Below are 17,082 nucleotides of genomic sequence, written 5' to 3' on the forward strand. Positions count from 1 at the left end.
GTAGAGTAGGTAATATTCCCTGTCAATAGTATATAATTAGGTATAATAATAATTAATGCCCCTTGTGCTTTACAGTATGGGCCCCCGGAACCGCTAGAGATCAAAACTCCGAAACCAGTGGAAAATGTCAGAAAGGAAGGTCATGTAAAGTCCAAATCATCTTCAGGTCGTCCTCCATATGCATATTTGTTCAATATTTCATGTGCGTCCTGCAATTCATTCGCATGGGGATGTACTAGCCCCAGCGTCTCTGCCTGAAGCCCTGTGCCATTGGGATCTGTGTCATCAACCATCATTTGATACTCATTGGCTGCATGATGTCGTACTTCGTCGTCAAAATTCGTGTGCTGTAGAATGTGGGAGCCGTGGGAATAGGGGTCTGCCATGGCGTCATATTGTGGAAAGCGAGAAAGGTGTGAGTGGGTTTCAATCATTTGCGGATCAAGAGGCATTGTAGAGTAGTCGGTTATTGTGTTGAGAGGTTCTTGGATAGGATGTGTATGCGTAGGAGCGAAGGGATTCGTATTCTGGAAGCCTGGGGTTTGAGTGGATGAGCCGGCTGCCGACTCGTCCATGTACAGTTTCGCGTCCAAGACTTCATGTGAAGGTAGTCCCGGCTCATTCTTCTCCTGTTGATGGAAAGTGGTGATTCTTTCTTCATTTTCGGGTGGGTCATCGTCTCTGAGTCCCAGTGGAGTTGTTTTAAGAGTCTCCTTGCACTCAGGACAATCCCTTATGACTCGACTGACAGTTTCCTTGATCCTGACCCAATGATATTTGACTGCGATGGCCGCAGTGGTCTTATTGATACCCGCATGGTGCTCATTGTGTATGTTTTGAGCAATGTCGTACTGCTGTTGGGGATCGGATACTACTTCCTTGCCCTTCAGCATCAGCCTCTCAGGTTCCCCATCGTCGCCACCAATAAGCTTATAATGGGTCGCTGCACTCCGAAGACGACTCTTTTCAGCCCGATCGGCTCCCCGTGGGTATTTGGCATGCTTGAGGTAATATCTAATCTTCTCGAAACGATCTTGAGTAGCAGAATCATCACCTTCAAGGTTGAGGTCCCGCCCATAGATTATTGCGTCGACAAATTGCCCCGGGTTGGATAGGAGTCTACCACCTCCTGGCACTCTGCCGATTCGTTTGAAGCCCAAGGCATCCCAAATCCGACATGAGGCAACATTGGTCTCATAGACCAAGTTGAACACAGCATACGTGTACCCCTATTTCCCAGTCAGATCTCATGACTTATGGACACAAATTGCAAAAAGATACTGACCATTCGGGGAGCCCACTCCAAATACGTCTCACCCATAAGCCTACCTACACCTTTGTTTCGAGCAGCATCAGTGACGATAAACATGCCATTGCAAACATGATTACTACGGCCTGGATAGTTCGGTCTGATATTGAAGCTGCCCAGACAAGTTTTGGACCAATTGGTTCCTGCCTGGTCCAATGCCTGAACCTCTTCCACGCTCTTGATATCACCCAGGAGCATGATGGCACCGAAATTGGAGAACCAATATGGCCCAAACAGACTAAACGGAATGGGATCGGTCATAGCATAAGTATCTCCTTTTTCGATTTCCTTGTTCAATTGGTCAGACAGGTACCCCAGCAGGGATCTGGGAACTAGGTCTGACGACGGGAATGGGACCAATGTCGCAATGGTGATTCGGTCCCTGAGAGTCATCTGCCGTGGGAAGATGGTGTCTGGAAAGTACTCTTCAGTAGGGAATACTGGGGCCATCAAATCACCATGTACTGCGGGCATGATGATGCCCTAGCCCAGCACAACGGGGCACGAGACTGTTTACCATATTAGTCACTGCAGCAGAAGACATTGAGTGTGAATAGTGATAGAGTTCTATCATAGTGCTTCATTCCCTTCTCCTTCCAGGTAGACATGTTATACATCGGATGTAATAAATCCGGAATCTCCGAAAGGAAACAAACGCCATGCTTGGCTTTTTATAGTTCAATCCAAGGGGAGAGAAATGAGATGGGCAGGGAGAGTGGAGCAAGGGCTTGTTTGGGGGGAATCTGGACGAAAGGAAGCAGTACTGACATTCTGCAGAGGAGCAGCAGCAATAACGTTTCTCCCCGTGAGGCGATCAGGCCGCGTTTAGTAGTAATAACGTGTTTGGTAAGGGCACTTCGAGGACCGGCGAGTATTCTCGAGTCCGGAATGGAGAGAACGCAGCGGAAGAACACGTCGTCCCGGTCGCTGAGTCATAATTGAGTCAGCCATGGATTATCATTCATCCGAGGCTGAGTGATCTGCTCCCCCGCCTTTCCTAACACGGAAGGCACACTAGAAGTTGAGTTGTATGGCAGCTCTGAGCTACAATACACCGGGGCTGGCCTCAGGCTTCATTGTGATTGGAGCTGCCCACTATGGGTTCAGCCAGCCTCTTTGCGCTCCGAGGACAGATATTAATGTTATGTGTGCACCTTCACCACCGATATTCTGGACATACAAACACCAACAACCATATACCGTTCTAAGCACCAGTTCCTGATTCACAATGGCGACTGAACATCCTCAGTACTACCAAAATACGCTTAAGCCAATTGAAATTAACAAGGAGTCATTGCAACAGACTCTGCAGGAATTACGTGATGCGGCCAGGCGTGGAGTTGACATGGTAAAGGAGGGCAGTCCTCCTCCTGGCGAATGGGGAGTCGGCGGCTTCTTCCTAGGGAATCCAGGTATGACAAACATACAGGGAATCTGAAACCTAGTTTAGTGTGACAGGGTTAAGCTGATCGGCTGCATTATTACTAGGAATTACGTTGGCTTTCCTACGACTCGCCCATCAAGCTGCGTCTTTAAAAAAGGACAACGAGTCCAATCCGCCTGACTTTCGAAAAGATACCAATGAGAGGATCTACTCTGGTCCAGATTTGCCTCTGTTGCCCAGTAGATTGTCTCCTTTGGGGTCACTTTCCCCGATACCGGCAGCCGTTCTCCGTATACTAGCTGCAGCCACATCGAACAGTGCCGTTTCCAAAGATGACATTCAGCACTTTTATCAGGCAGTCGAGCTGGCCCTGAAGAATGGTCATATTGTACCTCATGATGGCAATGACCTGGGAGGCGATGAAATCTTATATGGACGCGCAGGACTGTTGTGGTCGATTCTGAATATCCGCGCCCATAAATTTGACGATGCCACAGAGAAGGCACTGAAACCTCTTTATGAATCCATTCCGAAACTGGTCGATGTGATCATCGAGGCAGGAAGGCAAGGTGCGCATGATTGTACTAAGCTATATGGCGACAAGGATACTCTTCCATTGATGTATATGTGGATGGAAGGTTACTACTGTCTTGGAGCGTGAGTACCCCACTTCTTTCGATAATGTGAGCATAAGTACTAATGTCTTCATCCAAGCGTCCACGGAGCAGGTATGTACACAAATGGAATCACAGCAAATCATCAAACTAACCAAACATAGGCGGAATCCTTTCTACCATGCTTGCCTGCAACGTGGAAGAAGTCAACGATGGTGCCTCGCGCAATCACTTCCCCTGGATAGCCGAGACGATTACAGGCCTATGCAAGATTGCTATTGCAGAGAATGGGCATCTTCCGACGTGTATTCCTCCCCGTCGGGTTGGCAATCCTACCTCACCCCTGGTCCAGGTCTGTCACGGTAGCCCGAGTTTCCTACTTTTGATGGCATGTGCTAGGAGAAATGCCTATCTTATGGCCAACCACTGGCAGCCCGAATGGGACCAGGCCATCCAGTTGGCTACGGAGCGGATATGGGAAGAAGGGCTGCTTTCGAAAGGCGGCGGATTATGCCACGGCATTACAGGCAATGCATGGTCGGTGCTGCTTATGCACGATTGCTTCGAGTATGACAGCGAGCTGGCCGCGCAGGCGAAACGCAACTATCAAGAGCGCTCGCAAATTGATATCTCGAATGCGCAGCCAGAGCTTACGGGAGACTACTTTCTTTCCAAGGCTCTGGCTCTTTTGCTCCACGCGCGCGAGACAGCTCCTTACAACGCCTCTTGCAGTGACTACCGTATGCCTGATAACCCATATGCTCTAACTGAGGGCTTGCCAGGTCCCGTGTGCGCATGGTCCGAGAGCTGCGTGGTGATCCAGGCGAGGCTGCGAAAGATGGAACTGGATGCGAAGGGAGAGACCTCGGCGGCGGCCCGTGAAAACGATGCAGTTTTTCAAGAATTGGAAGCTCGTCACCTGGGGTTCCCAACACTTCCGTACCATCGGGCCACTGGTATGTTCTGAGTTCGTTCTTAAATATCATTGAGAATAGGTAGATAGATGAATGGATATACAAAAGAAAAGTTGGCTGTCCGGCAGCCGGATATCAGTGTTTTTGCAGACAGATATAACAGATCCAAAACGCCATGCTCAGCTAGCAGAATAAGTAAAAGAGAAGAAAGCAAAAGGCAGCAGGGAAGCAGAAGAAAGGACAGAAGAGGACAATGCAAAGACAAAGGAAAATGCGTTCAGTAGAGAGTGAACCCAGTGCGATACATGGGCGGTTGACCAGGAACTTCAGTACGGTATTCCACTCGCTTAGGGAAGAAGTTAGCCTGGGGTGCCTCGACAGCAACTCTCCAACGGCGCCAACAACGATCCGACGGATGGAGGTCACTGCAGAACCTGCAACGGGGGACTCGTGCCGACTGCTGACGTCGCATGTGTTGCTCTTGGTGGTTACGATTTGCAATACTTGGCTCTGGCTGGCTGTAGCTTCGCGCTCGCATTCCCCGATCCTGTTCTTTGCGCATCTGCTCAGCCACGTATTGGTTGATTTCCTCTTGACTAGGTCGTTTGCGGTGGCCTTTGGTATTCGCGCTTCTGTAGAGCCCTTCCTGGTCCATCTTCTGGACGACAAATGCGTTGATCTCATCCTGGGTAAGTGCGCGGGATCTGCTCTGTATCCTCGGCGCAGCACCACCCCAACCCATCGGATCAATCGCGCTCTCATGATCAGCCGGCAACGTTGACGGCGGCGGTTGAACCGGTAACTCAATCCCCGAGTCATGATCATCCTCATTTTCCTCTTTCTCTCGCACCCGAATTGCATTCTCTTCTTCTCTAGCCCAGCGGGCCAATTCCTGAAACGAGATCCGCGCCGTCGAGTCAGAACCATTTACCTGCGGATCGCGCAGCAAAGCCGTCGCCCAATCGGCCCATTCCAGTCGCGATTTCAATTTCGACAGGAAGAGCATATTGATATGTGAATCGGGGATCTGGAAATCATCGTCAATGTGCGTGAGACCTTCTCGAATCGCGTTGAAGAGAGAAACGAATTCATCGACGACGTTGGATTCGGCCGAGTCGAGATCGAGGAATTCGTTGAGATGGTGCATCATGCGGAGGTTTCGTTGCCAGGGGTCCATTTTCATGCATGTATGAGCAGCTAGTATATTAGCACAGCTGCTAAGATGGCCAATGTTTCAAACAGCGATTCGCGGATCTGGGGAAGTTCGGCTTTTTCAGGGGTGAAGAACGGCCGCCGAACAGGAGGAGCGAGGGCTGACGTCACGGATGAGGTTGATCACTTGACTCGAAAGCTTCACGTTTGCTGAAAAGGGAAGGTCCTCGTCTGAATTTCTGCAGAAAGACGTTAACCGGTGTCTATCAGTTGCCCTGGTGTTGTGCTAATATACGCAGTACTTCGTTCCACTCAGTCCGCAGAGTGGTTCTGGTTCCTGGTCGACAGCGTTCTCTCCCCTCTACCCTTGGCTCCTTGACCCCGTCTTTTAACAGTCACCCGCATAGGATAAAAGCCACAGCGCTCTTCCCAGCCAATGTTGTGTTCGTCTCTTTGCCCCTGCTGATACGGTATGTGGCGGGGCGCACACGATGGGGCTGGTTCTGCGCCCGTCAGCGATCGTCGACGCGAAGCTTCATGTCAGATTGCACTAGCTACGATTTCGAGGTCCACCACATGCGACATTTTCATGCGTCCAGCCGACGAAAGAAATCACACTTTTGTCGCTCTGTGATGACCTTCTCCGAACTGGCTTGCTCTCGTATGCCTTTTCTACACTACCCCGCATAAGATGGATGTCGTCCCTCCATCTTATGAGACTGCCACGGCCCGAGATGCCTGGGCTGTCATCGCTCAGTATACCCCCTCGGTTGATCTCTGCGCGGCTTCGCTAGTCTGTCGCAGGTGGCACAAGCTTTTTATGCCCTTTCTTTGGGGGAATCCGGCCTCGCACTTTGGGACGGATAATGATGCGGTCTACGGTAAGCATATCTAAACACACCAAATATAGCTCACATTCGCTGATATGAACAGTCGCTCTGACTAGGTTCCGAAGAACCCTGAAATACGCCCGCGTCGAGGTGCGAATGCTGACCCATACGCTCCATCTCCCTCCTGCACTATCGGAAATATACGGTGGCCCGAGACCGGAGTGGCTGAGAGATATCCTCGAATATCTGCCATGTCTCCAATCCTTGATAGTGTCCAGACTACCGTTCTTCGATCACAATTCCATGACAGCACTGAAGACCTCGGTGAAATATGCACAACCAGCCGATGTGTATAGTAATGTGCGCCTATTGCTAGCAGAGCGCGAACCGAATACTACTTCCCAAGGCCTTGCAGAGGCTCTGTTACATTTTCAAGAACTGATATATCTGGATTTATCTTGGACCACACCTGCTCGAGACAGCAGCGTCTTGTCTTGTCTATCTCAGCTCGAGCATTTGCAGGTGTTGAAACTACGAGGAATCAGGTTGAGAGATAGTCATGCTGAGTTCCTGGCTAATGCCATTGGGACTAGAGTCCGGTATTTAGACTTGCGAAATAATTTCCTCACTGATATGGGGGTGCGATCTTTGCTGCAGGGATGTTTCTTGCCGCGCCCGCAAGCAAATAATACGTCTCCGTTTCTATCGGACCCCTCTGCTCACCTCTTCAGACGGTCAGATCTAGATGAACAGTTTATAGAAACTCTCACACACCCTCTTACAGGCCGTTCTTGGATTGAAAGTTTACCGCATGTGGGGATAACACATCTCTATCTCGCCGACAACCAGATCACGGTTGAAGGTGCCGCAAGTCTACTAGCCTCAAGACGGCTTCATTCTCTGGATGTAGGCACGGTAAATACGGCCAAGTCCTTGAATAGACAGGCACAGGATCTCTCGCCCAGCTACGAGGAACTCCCCGGTTCTGAGAAGTTGATACCCCTTCTGGGTTCTGTCGCGAAAGAAAACCTTACATATATTCGGGCTCACCATGCTGTCCTCACGGCTGAAGCACCGTCCAAAAACTTCACTTCACCAAATGTTTTTCTTCCTGAGCTTGCAGGTTCAGGTCCAGAGGTTGAGCTTGAACCGAATCATGCACCCGCAGAATTGAGTGGTACTCGTGAGATTCATGAACTGCCCTCAGGGGAAAACTTTATCGCCGAACTTGAGGATACGTCCGTCTCGTGGCCCACAGAATCTTCTTCCTTTGCCGGGAGACTTCAAGGAATACGAATATATGCAGATGAGCCGCTACCAGAGCTAAGGCGCGGATCAATTTTCGCACCAGAAATAATCGAGCCTCCACAGGCGACAAACAATGATGACGAAGCTCCAGAGGTCATTAGTACTACCACACGCTCATCCGTGGATGGGCCTTATGGCCAGAAGATTCAAGATTTGCTCAGCAAGAGACCAAAGAACATTTCTATTCCTCGAAAGGATCACAAAGACAGCAAGCATCCTTATCTACACCCATCCCATATCCCCCATCTCGAGACTTTAGTCTTGACCGATGTGCCTTCACATGTGCCAGTCAATTCTCCAATACTTTCATCTCTGTGTCGGTTCATCACCGCTTGTTCTGATGAAGCATTACTAGCATCGCTTCAGGCAGGGTCTGATTATTCACTGCCTCCTGGTCAAGCACGGCTTCGAGCCGAACAAGCTCGGTCCAGATCCCTCTTTGCACTACGCCGCTTGGTTCTCGAAATCACCCCCTTGTCTGAGTTGAAGCGCTCATGGAAGGCTGCTGGATATCGCAGCGGAGCTTTCAATTCCAGCACAGGAGACCAGGACTTAGAGAATATGTGGTCAGCCGCAATGGATGATTTTAGTTTCTTTGAAACCGAGTGTGGAATCCCTGAAAATGACCTGGGAAAGTACTTCCCCATGGCTGCTCTCAATGAGAAAGTGACGTTGATGCCCGAGGATGACGGTGCTATGCCCCCCGGGAGCTTAGGGAGGGATACTTTGCTGCCACCGAGCCGGAATAATTCACAACGCAGTGGTCGCTCACGAGTTAATTCGCTCATCAGCAGCCCAACTGCAGACTCAAGCTGCGCAGACGATGGATGTAGTCAACGTCCAGTCGAAGTTCCAATGGTCGACCTCGTCGCAGAACTAGCCTCCTTCCGACGCACCAAGAAAGCCGAATACGATGCTCTCTTGCAACGCGACCGTCTCAGTCGAAAGAGCATGTCTCGAATGAGCCCAAACCCGGGCATAGACACAAGGGCAAGATCGGGCACTGGCCTACTCTCCCCCTCACCGTCATTCCCAACCGTTCGCTCCCGTTCACCGTCTTCAAGCTCGGGCTCGGGCCCGGGCAGTGCAGTATCGGCACCGCATTTGGCGATGGCACATTATGTTGAAGGGCATTGGAAAGGGGAGGTGAAGATTGTCAAGAATCCGGCGCCGAAGGGTCGGAGTGGGGTCGTGGATATGTATGGGAATTATTTTGAGAAGGGGTATTTGTATCCGTGATGGCTTGCTGGGACTTTTGTTATATAGATCGATGATGAATTTGTACAATATATATCTCTATATATTGATATGTTGCACTTAGGCCTTCCTAAATAGTGATACCGATTACAAACGCGCGAGACATACAAACTCTCATTGTACTGAGCTACATCCTATTTTTCACCTTTTCCTCACCTCATTTTTTTCCCACCTCCATTCTGACCCTTTACAAAAGACTGTCGTTATGGTATACATGAACTCTATATATAACATCTACTGTTCTCTTTTAGCCCTGCCCTGGATCTTGTTCTATACCCAAACCCATTGCCAATTCCATTAACTCCACCGCTTTTCATTGTACTTGGCGAACAGCAGCGTCTCTGTATCAGAGCTCACCACGACAAACTTGGCAGGGCCAAATCTTTTATCTATATACGAAATGTCGCCCTTATATATCCAGCTACACAAATATTTGACACTATATTCTTCTCCTCCACGGACCCTCTATTAAGGCGAAGCACCACCACCAGAGCGCTCGTTTATTCACGTAATGGCGAACAGGAGACTCTGTGGTGAACCAGGTAGTTGAGCTACTTGAACAAACAATAGCCAGGAAAAAGCAAAGTGGCTTGGAGACTGACAATATTAGGAGGCTTGGTGTCTGGCTATCCACACAGCATTGAGCTACCACTCGTCACAGCCTGTCTTTTATCTCGCCCAGGAGGAAGTCGGATCGAGGACAAGATGGGCGTAGGAAGGACTGAAGGAATAATGGACAAATTGATATTTACTATCTATATTTTCGGTGTGTGATAGTTTCTATATCTGCTTGATCCTCTTTTGTTTTAGCTGACCTGGATTTTGACTACAAAGTAGGAATCGAAACCGAAACCCTGAAGTCCCGGCCAGTATTGCCTCAGATCGTGTTGTTACGATGGTTGTATAGCTATATAAGGCGCCGTCTTGTGGCTACGTTCGCAAAATGATCGTGCTGTTCATGGGTGCTGCGTGTTAGAGAAGCGCTATTTGCATTGAAGCCATTGCGCGCCGTTTTTACCGATACATATGTCTCAATAGATTCAAGGACCATTGAGAACTGCGAAATTCACCTCTTGAGCAATATACACAACATGGTACCCATCTATTCCAACTTCCCATCACTGTCTGCAATCCAGAAGTCAATGACAGAACTGAGTGCATCAGTATCAGAATCTGATCATCTGGTGGGCAAACACAACTTCTCCTTTTGCTTTACTTCGGTCGTGTTGCCATTATAAAACCAACAGCCAAGTCAGTTGCGAGATATGGGTGAGTTCTCTTACTGTTTGTATAAAGCCGACCTCACAAAGTTGACTCGAGGTCTAAGAGGATTCAGTATACAGAACCACCGACGAGATCAAGTGCCAGTGGTATATGTATGGAATTTTTCAAATAGAAGACAGTCCACGAAGTCAGCAACTTAAATCCTGAGTCTGAAGTGGAAAAGTTGTTTGGGCCTTTGCAATCTTCTATCCTAGGCTTAGAAGGCGGATATACCATGGAAGAACCGATAAAAAAAATAAAAATACACACACACACATAAAGATTACTAGTCTTAACATAGCTGTTTGAAAGCTCTCCGGCCTTTAATAGATGGCTGGTAAAACCGGGTGGTCTGGTTAAAGTAGCGATCACGTCTCGATCCCTAGTAGCCGGCCCAAGATCATTATAGAGAAATGGGAGCCAGTATCCCTGTGTTACTACGGCATGTGAGCATGCTTCGCTGAACTTTCCCAGACGGAGCCCCAGGAACCCAGAACAAGCACATCCAAGCAATAGTCGAGTTAAAGAGACCGCAGAGGAAACCATTACTGTGCGCCGCTGTGAAGCAAATGATTTTGCCTTGATTCGTCAAAGACAGTTGGTGACGATAGACCGTAAGCTCAAGGCTTCAGCATCCTGGCATTACAAAAAACCAAGCTAACCAGTGGCGAAGATGATTCCGCAGAACGTCGGCCATGTAATGTCGGCATTCTCACATACTTCAGTATGATTCATAATTTAAACGCTGAGTTCGACGAAAACTCACCAGCCTTGGTAATATGAAGAAGTGAAGGCTAAGCCAACATTGCTATTGTCGAATTGAGACCCATCGTCTCGTTTGATGTTGTGGGCACATCAAGGTTAGCTGTCGATCGTGGGGTATGAGCATTCTAGTTCCGACAAAACCTTCATCAGACCACGGCGAACTCGATCCCATCGCAAAAGTACGTGGACGGCAGCCTGAAAGGCCTAAATTATTTCCGAGCCTTGGATATATCACGCCCACGAACATGCAAGTCAAACCGGAAGTGGAACGGAGACACATGCCATTGCCCAAAGAATTGCATATGAGCTCCAATAGCTTCGCGCTTTTCTTCAAAGAGATCCCGGGCAAAATAGTGGAGGCTGCTGAGCACGTTTACATGGTCTACGATACTCTTTCTGCTTTCCCCCAGCTATCCTACCCGAGAGGGTATAGTGCACTCACGGCATCCCGAAATCGACCCACCTTCTTCCTGAGTGTCGAAAGCACATCGGACAATTGCTGTCGTTCTCCCTTTCTATAACATCTCAGACCCAGTGGAGATTGGGTTTCATTCGGTTCCATGCTGACGTCCAACTTCGTCGTGCAGCTCGAATCACGAATTCGTAAAATGCTACCACGTCATCATACCGGGTCTGGCTTGACTTGAGATGCGGAGGTTGATTCATTTTGAAGCGATTGGAGGCTCGGAGCAACTATAATGCAAGTGCAGGTAGTATATCAAAATTCAATTAGGGCTCACTAGGATAGCCGCAGGATGGACAAGTCTTAGGCTACGAGAAGCAAAATGATTAAGAAACGTGGAGGCAGTTCGTTGCCCTCAATTGTGGTAGTCTATACCTAGGGTTGGAGATCTAAGGAGAAACATTTCCCTTCCAGTTTAGTTCTTCCCGTAATCAATCCCAAGACCCTGGACAAGCCGATATCATAAATTTTTTTTCAATTCATTCTCTTTGAGTATTATTGTCGTCGACTCCTGTCCCACGGTAAACCATTAAATCATCGCGCGGACGACGCCTGTCGCAAAACCTCCAAGAGCACAGAAACCCCGATTTTTGTCCATTGGAACCATGCAAGAGAAGTTTATTTTAGGAAACACAAAATAGAAATTGACAGCCTAAATCCATTTATTTCTTTTCTTTTCGTGTCCTTTCCTTACATAGCCTTAGCGGCCTGAGGGGGGCTCAGCTTCTTGCCATCCTTGTTGTACCTGATCCTCGGCGGGGGAGCACGGTTGCGACGGCCTTCCCGAGAGCGGACACTGTAATTCAGTCAGTCGCCTGTTTCTATAACCTTCGCGATGTAGTTCAAGGAGTGATGTCGTACCGAACGATCTTGCCGTGAATAGCGCAGGAGACACAGTAGTGCAGCTTCAGGTACATCTTGGGGACGGCATAGTCGGTGAAAACGGAGGCGTCAGAGATATCACCTGCATGAGTGGAAACGCAGGTCAGTCGGACTTTCATGGACGAAACTCTCCCACCACCAATGTATGAATGCATGCACTGCTCAGCAGCAATCGCGGAGCTCGTCTCGATAATCCACCATGTCTTCCTCTTCTAAAGTCCTAACTCCTCTTCCAGAGCGCGTTGCATGCATTCATTCCATTGCCGGTTCAACTTCGGGATTATAGGATCGAACGTACGGATGGCAGCGGACTCAACCATGTTGCGGATAGTGAATCTCTTGATCGCCTTGTCCTTGGGGACGCAGCGGGCGCAGTTGGAGCAGCGCACGGGCTTGACGTGGCCGCGGCCGTTCTTGTTACGACCGCTATTGAGAGAAACAAATCAAGTCAGTTTTCCTAATTTAAAAAAAAAAAAAAAAAAAAAAAAAATCTATGCCGAAACCGAAAACGCCTTTCTGCTGCCATCATGAACACGGTGGGAGATGGTCGATATGTAACCCGTAGACCGTCATTCTGTTTTTTCTTCGGCGGAGGACCGTATAACGTTGTTGAAATGGCAGCGTGTTGAACTGAAAAAGGGGAGGAAAAAAAAGGAAAAGGAATCGTTCTTACTTGCTCGCACGCTTCTTGACCATCTTGTCGGATTTATCTGGACAAAGGTTGGCTGTCGGGGGTGGGTTGTCGAAAGGCACACACCTCTATGAAACGGAGGCTCGCGATGTGGTTGTGTCCCCGGTTTGTGCGAAGCCCTATGCCCTTAAGCGAGCTGGGTCACGGGATATATGCCTGAGGAATGAATGCCATTTTTTATGCCTGATGGATAAGGCAAATTATTCCTCAGACAGCATGATCACCTGACAGTACGAACCAGCGAATCCGCGAGCCCGAAATGGCTTAGTGGCCGCCCGTACCACAGTTACCGTACCGTCAGGAATCCAACCCGACCAACGGTAACGCTGCGTACTTGTATTATTGTTTTTGGTGCCTCTCCCCCTGTTCGGATCACCTTGCTTTCCCTCGCACAACTGGGTGTTTTCTCCTGTGCCTTTCTACTACTCTCTCATTCTCTTGTCTATATAATTATTTCGAGTATCGAAGACTGTCTGGGTTGATCTGGTCAACTCATTCGGTACTCATACGTATCTTTACAGACTTACAGACGAACATATCAAATTTCTTAGCGTCTACTGCCACCTATCATACCCCTCCCCACCGGAGTGTTTGGCCTGTTTTCCCTGTTTCTCCACGTATCATTCCTCGCACCTCTCGTTGGGCTCGAACCTCCCTCTTGTGCAGAAAGCGGTCTGCCGGTTAGAAAAAAAAAATAATATGTCGACCACTGGCAGCAGTACTTTTCGAAACCAGAATCACCGATCAAGCGGCCGAAGCAGAGCGCCGGACTTCGACAACGCATCTGTCATCTCAGCTTCTCAGATCCCGCGCCCTCACTCTACCGCAACACCCGCAGCTTCTAGCGATATTGGCAGTACCAGTATGAGTGCCGCTAGCAGTAGGCAAAGACAGAACCAGTCGAAGCGCGATGAGGTATGCTGTGACAAGCCTCCGAGATATCAGTATACACAAGAGGGCCCGAAGCGTCTTTATTTTAAATTTTCTATTTTGTCTTGCATATGCTAATCATGATTATCTCTCTTATGATTAGGCGATTCGACGCAGGCTGGAGGCCGACTTGAACAAGAAGAGGCATACAACGGGAAGGGCACAACGGTCTCGTAAGGCCCCTCCCGGCACGGTGCTGGCCTTGAAGCCCAGCCAGGCTCTCCAGATCAAGCCCAACACCACGATTTCCGAAGCCGCTCAGTTGATGGCCGCCAAGAGGGAAGACTGCGTGCTGGTTACCGACGATGACGATCGAATTGCTGGTATCTTCACGGCTAAGGACTTGGCTTTCCGTGTGGTTGGAATTGGCTCCAAGGCCAGGGAGGTCGCGGTTTCCGAGATCATGACGAAGAACCCCTTGTGTGCGAGAACCGATACCAGTGCGACGGATGCGCTCGATCTGATGGTTCGGAAGGGTTTCCGACATCTCCCGGTTATGGACGAGAACCAGGATATCTCCGGTGTCCTTGATATCACCAAGTGCTTCTACGATGCGATGGAGAAGCTCGAACGTGCCTACAGTTCTTCCCGGAAGTTATACGATGCACTGGAGGGCGTGCAGAGTGAATTGGGCTCCTCCCAACCCCAGCAGATCATCCAATATGTGGAGGCTTTGCGTCAGAAGATGTCGGGTCCAACTTTAGAGACTGTCTTGGACGGTATGCCGCCGGTCACCGTCTCTGTCCGCACTTCCGTCAAGGATGCCGCCGCCGCGATGAAGGAGAACCGCACAACCGCTCTGCTTGTTCAGGACCAGGGATCGATTACTGGTATCTTCACCAGCAAGGATGTCGTCCTTCGTGTGATTGCTCCAGGACTTGACCCGTCCACTTGCAGTGTGGTCCGTGTCATGACCCCTCATCCCGACTTTGCCCCGTCCGATATGAGTATCCAGGCGGCTCTCAGAAAGATGCACGGTTAGTTATTACCTGGAGGATCAACAACGATTGGATTTGTCATTAATGAAAAATTAGATGGTCACTACCTGAACTTGCCCGTGATGAACGAATCTGGTGAGATTGTTGGAATGGTGGATGTCCTCAAACTCACATATGCCACTCTGGAACAAGTTAGTATCACTTGGGTGATCTATTATTCTATAAGCTGACCATTCGCTATCAGATCAACTCGATGGGCACTCAGGATGATGAGGGCCCGGCTTGGAATAAGTTCTGGTTGTCAATGGACAACGAATCCGACTCGGTGGTCTCTGGCAGTCAGGTTATCTCCAGCAGTCACCATCCCCACACGGCGCATCGCTCCGTACTCAGCCCCGACTCTCACAAGCACAGTTTCGACCATCGCGACAGTGTAATGCCCAACGAATCCGCGTCGCACCAGGGAGATGACCACTCTGAGATCATTGAGGCTCACCATCACGAAGAAGAGCATGCGTTCCCCTTCAAGTTCAAGGCGCCAAGTGGTCGGGTGCACCGTGTGAACGTCCTTCCCTCCGCTGGTCTTGCCGACATGGTGACTCAAGTGACTGCCAAGTTGGGTCCTGAAGTTGAGGCAGTTGGCGGTGCGGCCGACTGTGAAGATGGCAGGCTCAGCAACACCGGATATGCCCTGAGTTACTTGGATAACGAGGGTGACACCGTTTCGATCACCACAGACCAGGATCTGACGGATGCCGTGGCCCTCGCTCACCAGTCGCACCGGGATAAGGTCGACCTGTTTGTCCACGATCCTACTCAACCTCCTGTCTCTGCCACCGTCGAACCTCAACCCGCACCTATCAAGACCGCTTCTCCTGTTGAAGAAAAAAGTGCCGTGGAAGCCGTGTTGCCCGAAGAGCCTCCTGTTGTGAGCCAGACCCGCGCCCACTCGTTCCACTCGCACCCTCACCGTCTGGAGGAGCAGTTCATTGCCGGTGTTCCAAATGAGTTGCTGCTTCCTGGTGCCATTGTCACACTTGCTGCCGTTATCGCCGGTGTGTTTATCCTCAGCCGGCCCAGCGGACGATAATGGTAGACCTCATGCTCCTTATTCTGCAATTGGTTCTTCCCTCTCCCCTCACTCCCCTCATTCCATTCTCTACCGTTTTCCCTCCTGTTCGTTTCAGCGAAGAGGGCTCTTCTAGGAGACCTTCTTATTTTTACACACATAGATCCCTCCCGTCCAGAGTGATATATCCTTGGTTCGCTGTTCACTCTTTTTATCCCTTTCTGCTATGTCTCCTCTGTTGCTGTTTTGGCTACCAAGTTTTGTAATTCTCCAGATACCGCCGTTGCTTAGTGTGGCTAGAGCTTTTTGCATTCAATGCATATATTGTTAGTTAGAAGATCTTGTAAATATTTATTGTTTTATGTTCTGTAATCGCCTGCGTTTACCTTTAATGTAATAATCTGGATACCAGTATCCCTTTCCCCGGATCCCTACATCCCCTAAATCAATGATAACGATTCGCGTTGCTTTCCCCCCTCCCCCACCCACAACAGGGTTTATTGGCATGGTATTCCTTGGGTGCAAATCCCCAAAAATGACGTCTCTGGAATAGATTGAGGAGCCTCATGCTATCCTGGCGAGCTTATTGAAATAGTGTGTTGGGATTGGTGTCTCTCATCGATGACGTAGGTATCAACTCAACCAAGATAAATCGGATACTCCATTCTGCTGGCTCGGAAATATCAACACAATACGACTCATAGTATCAAGAAATTGTAGAGCCTTGAAAATTAGAGAGGGCTTCATAAGCGGCTATCTCATTGGTATAGTCCATGTCAGCGACCAAAAACGGATTGACACAGAGATCATCATTAATATACATCGAATTATATAGCTTCGCCACGACATGTTGCCCTGGCGATAGATCTTGGATGTCAGTGAGGTATCTACTGAGAGAATACCCAATCACAATTACCTGAGCATGGTGCCGGTCACCAATGCGTACTGAGTCCTGGATTTGCAATTCGGGATTGGCTAGACCATAGGACCCTCCCTGGCTATGTGGGGGGGGAGAATATGTTGGAGGTACCGTTTAATGAGGTGTAGCTTCTCCATTTCTCTGGATGCTTCATGGCTGTCGAACGAGCAACCTGTTGTAAGAGATAACTGAAGAGGGGGAGGAACATGCTGTTGGACTGTGAAACTGAAGTCATTCGCGGTTTTCTCGCGTCGTATGGTTGAGTAGTCTTATCTCAGACATTCGCATATCAAGCGTTCTCATCAAGGCTATATAATCGCTCTGGCATTTCGAAATATTAGATTGATGCAAGCGAGGCTAAAAATGAAGATGGACAGAAGACAGGGCTGTATAA

General features: G+C 49.3%; 7 protein-coding genes across 7 annotated transcripts; 3 read left to right on the top strand and 4 right to left on the bottom strand.

Annotated features, from left to right (window-relative positions):
- Positions 1-140: 140 nt before the first annotated feature.
- On the bottom strand, positions 141-1,783 carry EURHEDRAFT_445221 (putative histone acetyltransferase Spt10; the record flags this gene model as incomplete). Its single annotated transcript, XM_040783518.1, has 2 exons — positions 141-1,229; positions 1,286-1,783. The coding sequence occupies 2 exons, from the start codon at positions 1,781-1,783 to the stop codon at positions 141-143; spliced, it is 1,587 nt and encodes a 528-aa protein (XP_040643119.1).
- Positions 1,784-2,334: 551 nt separating this feature from the next.
- Positions 2,335-4,350, top strand: EURHEDRAFT_407391 (lanthionine synthetase C family protein). Its single transcript, XM_040780537.1, has 4 exons — positions 2,335-2,721; positions 2,798-3,350; positions 3,408-3,421; positions 3,472-4,350. Exons 1-4 carry the CDS (start codon positions 2,538-2,540, stop codon positions 4,272-4,274), a joined length of 1,554 nt encoding a protein of 517 aa, XP_040643120.1. The 5' UTR covers positions 2,335-2,537; the 3' UTR covers positions 4,275-4,350.
- EURHEDRAFT_407393 (uncharacterized protein) lies at positions 4,234-5,749 on the bottom strand. The gene is made up of 2 exons (XM_040780538.1): positions 5,669-5,749; positions 4,234-5,612 (listed from the first exon to the last, which is right to left on the bottom strand). The coding sequence occupies exon 2, from the start codon at positions 5,396-5,398 to the stop codon at positions 4,499-4,501; it is 900 nt and encodes a 299-aa protein (XP_040643121.1). The 5' UTR covers positions 5,399-5,612; positions 5,669-5,749; the 3' UTR covers positions 4,234-4,498.
- Positions 5,750-6,064: 315 nt separating this feature from the next.
- EURHEDRAFT_445308 (leucine rich repeat domain protein) lies at positions 6,065-8,750 on the top strand (the record flags this gene model as incomplete). The annotated part of the gene is made up of 2 exons (XM_040783522.1): positions 6,065-6,254; positions 6,307-8,750. The coding sequence occupies 2 exons, from the start codon at positions 6,065-6,067 to the stop codon at positions 8,748-8,750; spliced, it is 2,634 nt and encodes an 877-aa protein (XP_040643122.1).
- Positions 8,751-9,907: 1,157 nt separating this feature from the next.
- On the bottom strand, positions 9,908-10,717 carry EURHEDRAFT_14207 (uncharacterized protein). Its single transcript, XM_040777771.1, has one exon. It carries the CDS (start codon positions 10,575-10,577, stop codon positions 10,101-10,103), a length of 477 nt encoding a protein of 158 aa, XP_040643123.1. The 5' UTR covers positions 10,578-10,717; the 3' UTR covers positions 9,908-10,100.
- A 779-nt stretch (positions 10,718-11,496) lies between these two features.
- Positions 11,497-12,901, bottom strand: EURHEDRAFT_468667 (40S ribosomal protein eS26). The gene is made up of 4 exons (XM_040785267.1): positions 12,815-12,901; positions 12,440-12,567; positions 12,121-12,223; positions 11,497-12,055 (listed from the first exon to the last, which is right to left on the bottom strand). The coding sequence occupies exons 1-4, from the start codon at positions 12,835-12,837 to the stop codon at positions 11,950-11,952; spliced, it is 360 nt and encodes a 119-aa protein (XP_040643124.1). The 5' UTR covers positions 12,838-12,901; the 3' UTR covers positions 11,497-11,949.
- A 307-nt stretch (positions 12,902-13,208) lies between these two features.
- Positions 13,209-16,202, top strand: EURHEDRAFT_407397 (CBS and PB1 domain protein). The gene is made up of 4 exons (XM_040780539.1): positions 13,209-13,747; positions 13,866-14,739; positions 14,797-14,891; positions 14,945-16,202. Exons 1-4 carry the CDS (start codon positions 13,532-13,534, stop codon positions 15,788-15,790), a joined length of 2,031 nt encoding a protein of 676 aa, XP_040643125.1. The 5' UTR covers positions 13,209-13,531; the 3' UTR covers positions 15,791-16,202.
- Positions 16,203-17,082: the final 880 nt, after the last annotated feature.

The sequence above is a fragment of the Aspergillus ruber genome, assembly GCF_000600275.1.
Source record: "Aspergillus ruber CBS 135680 unplaced genomic scaffold scaffold00001, whole genome shotgun sequence".
NCBI lineage: Eukaryota > Fungi > Ascomycota > Eurotiomycetes > Eurotiales > Aspergillaceae > Aspergillus > Aspergillus ruber.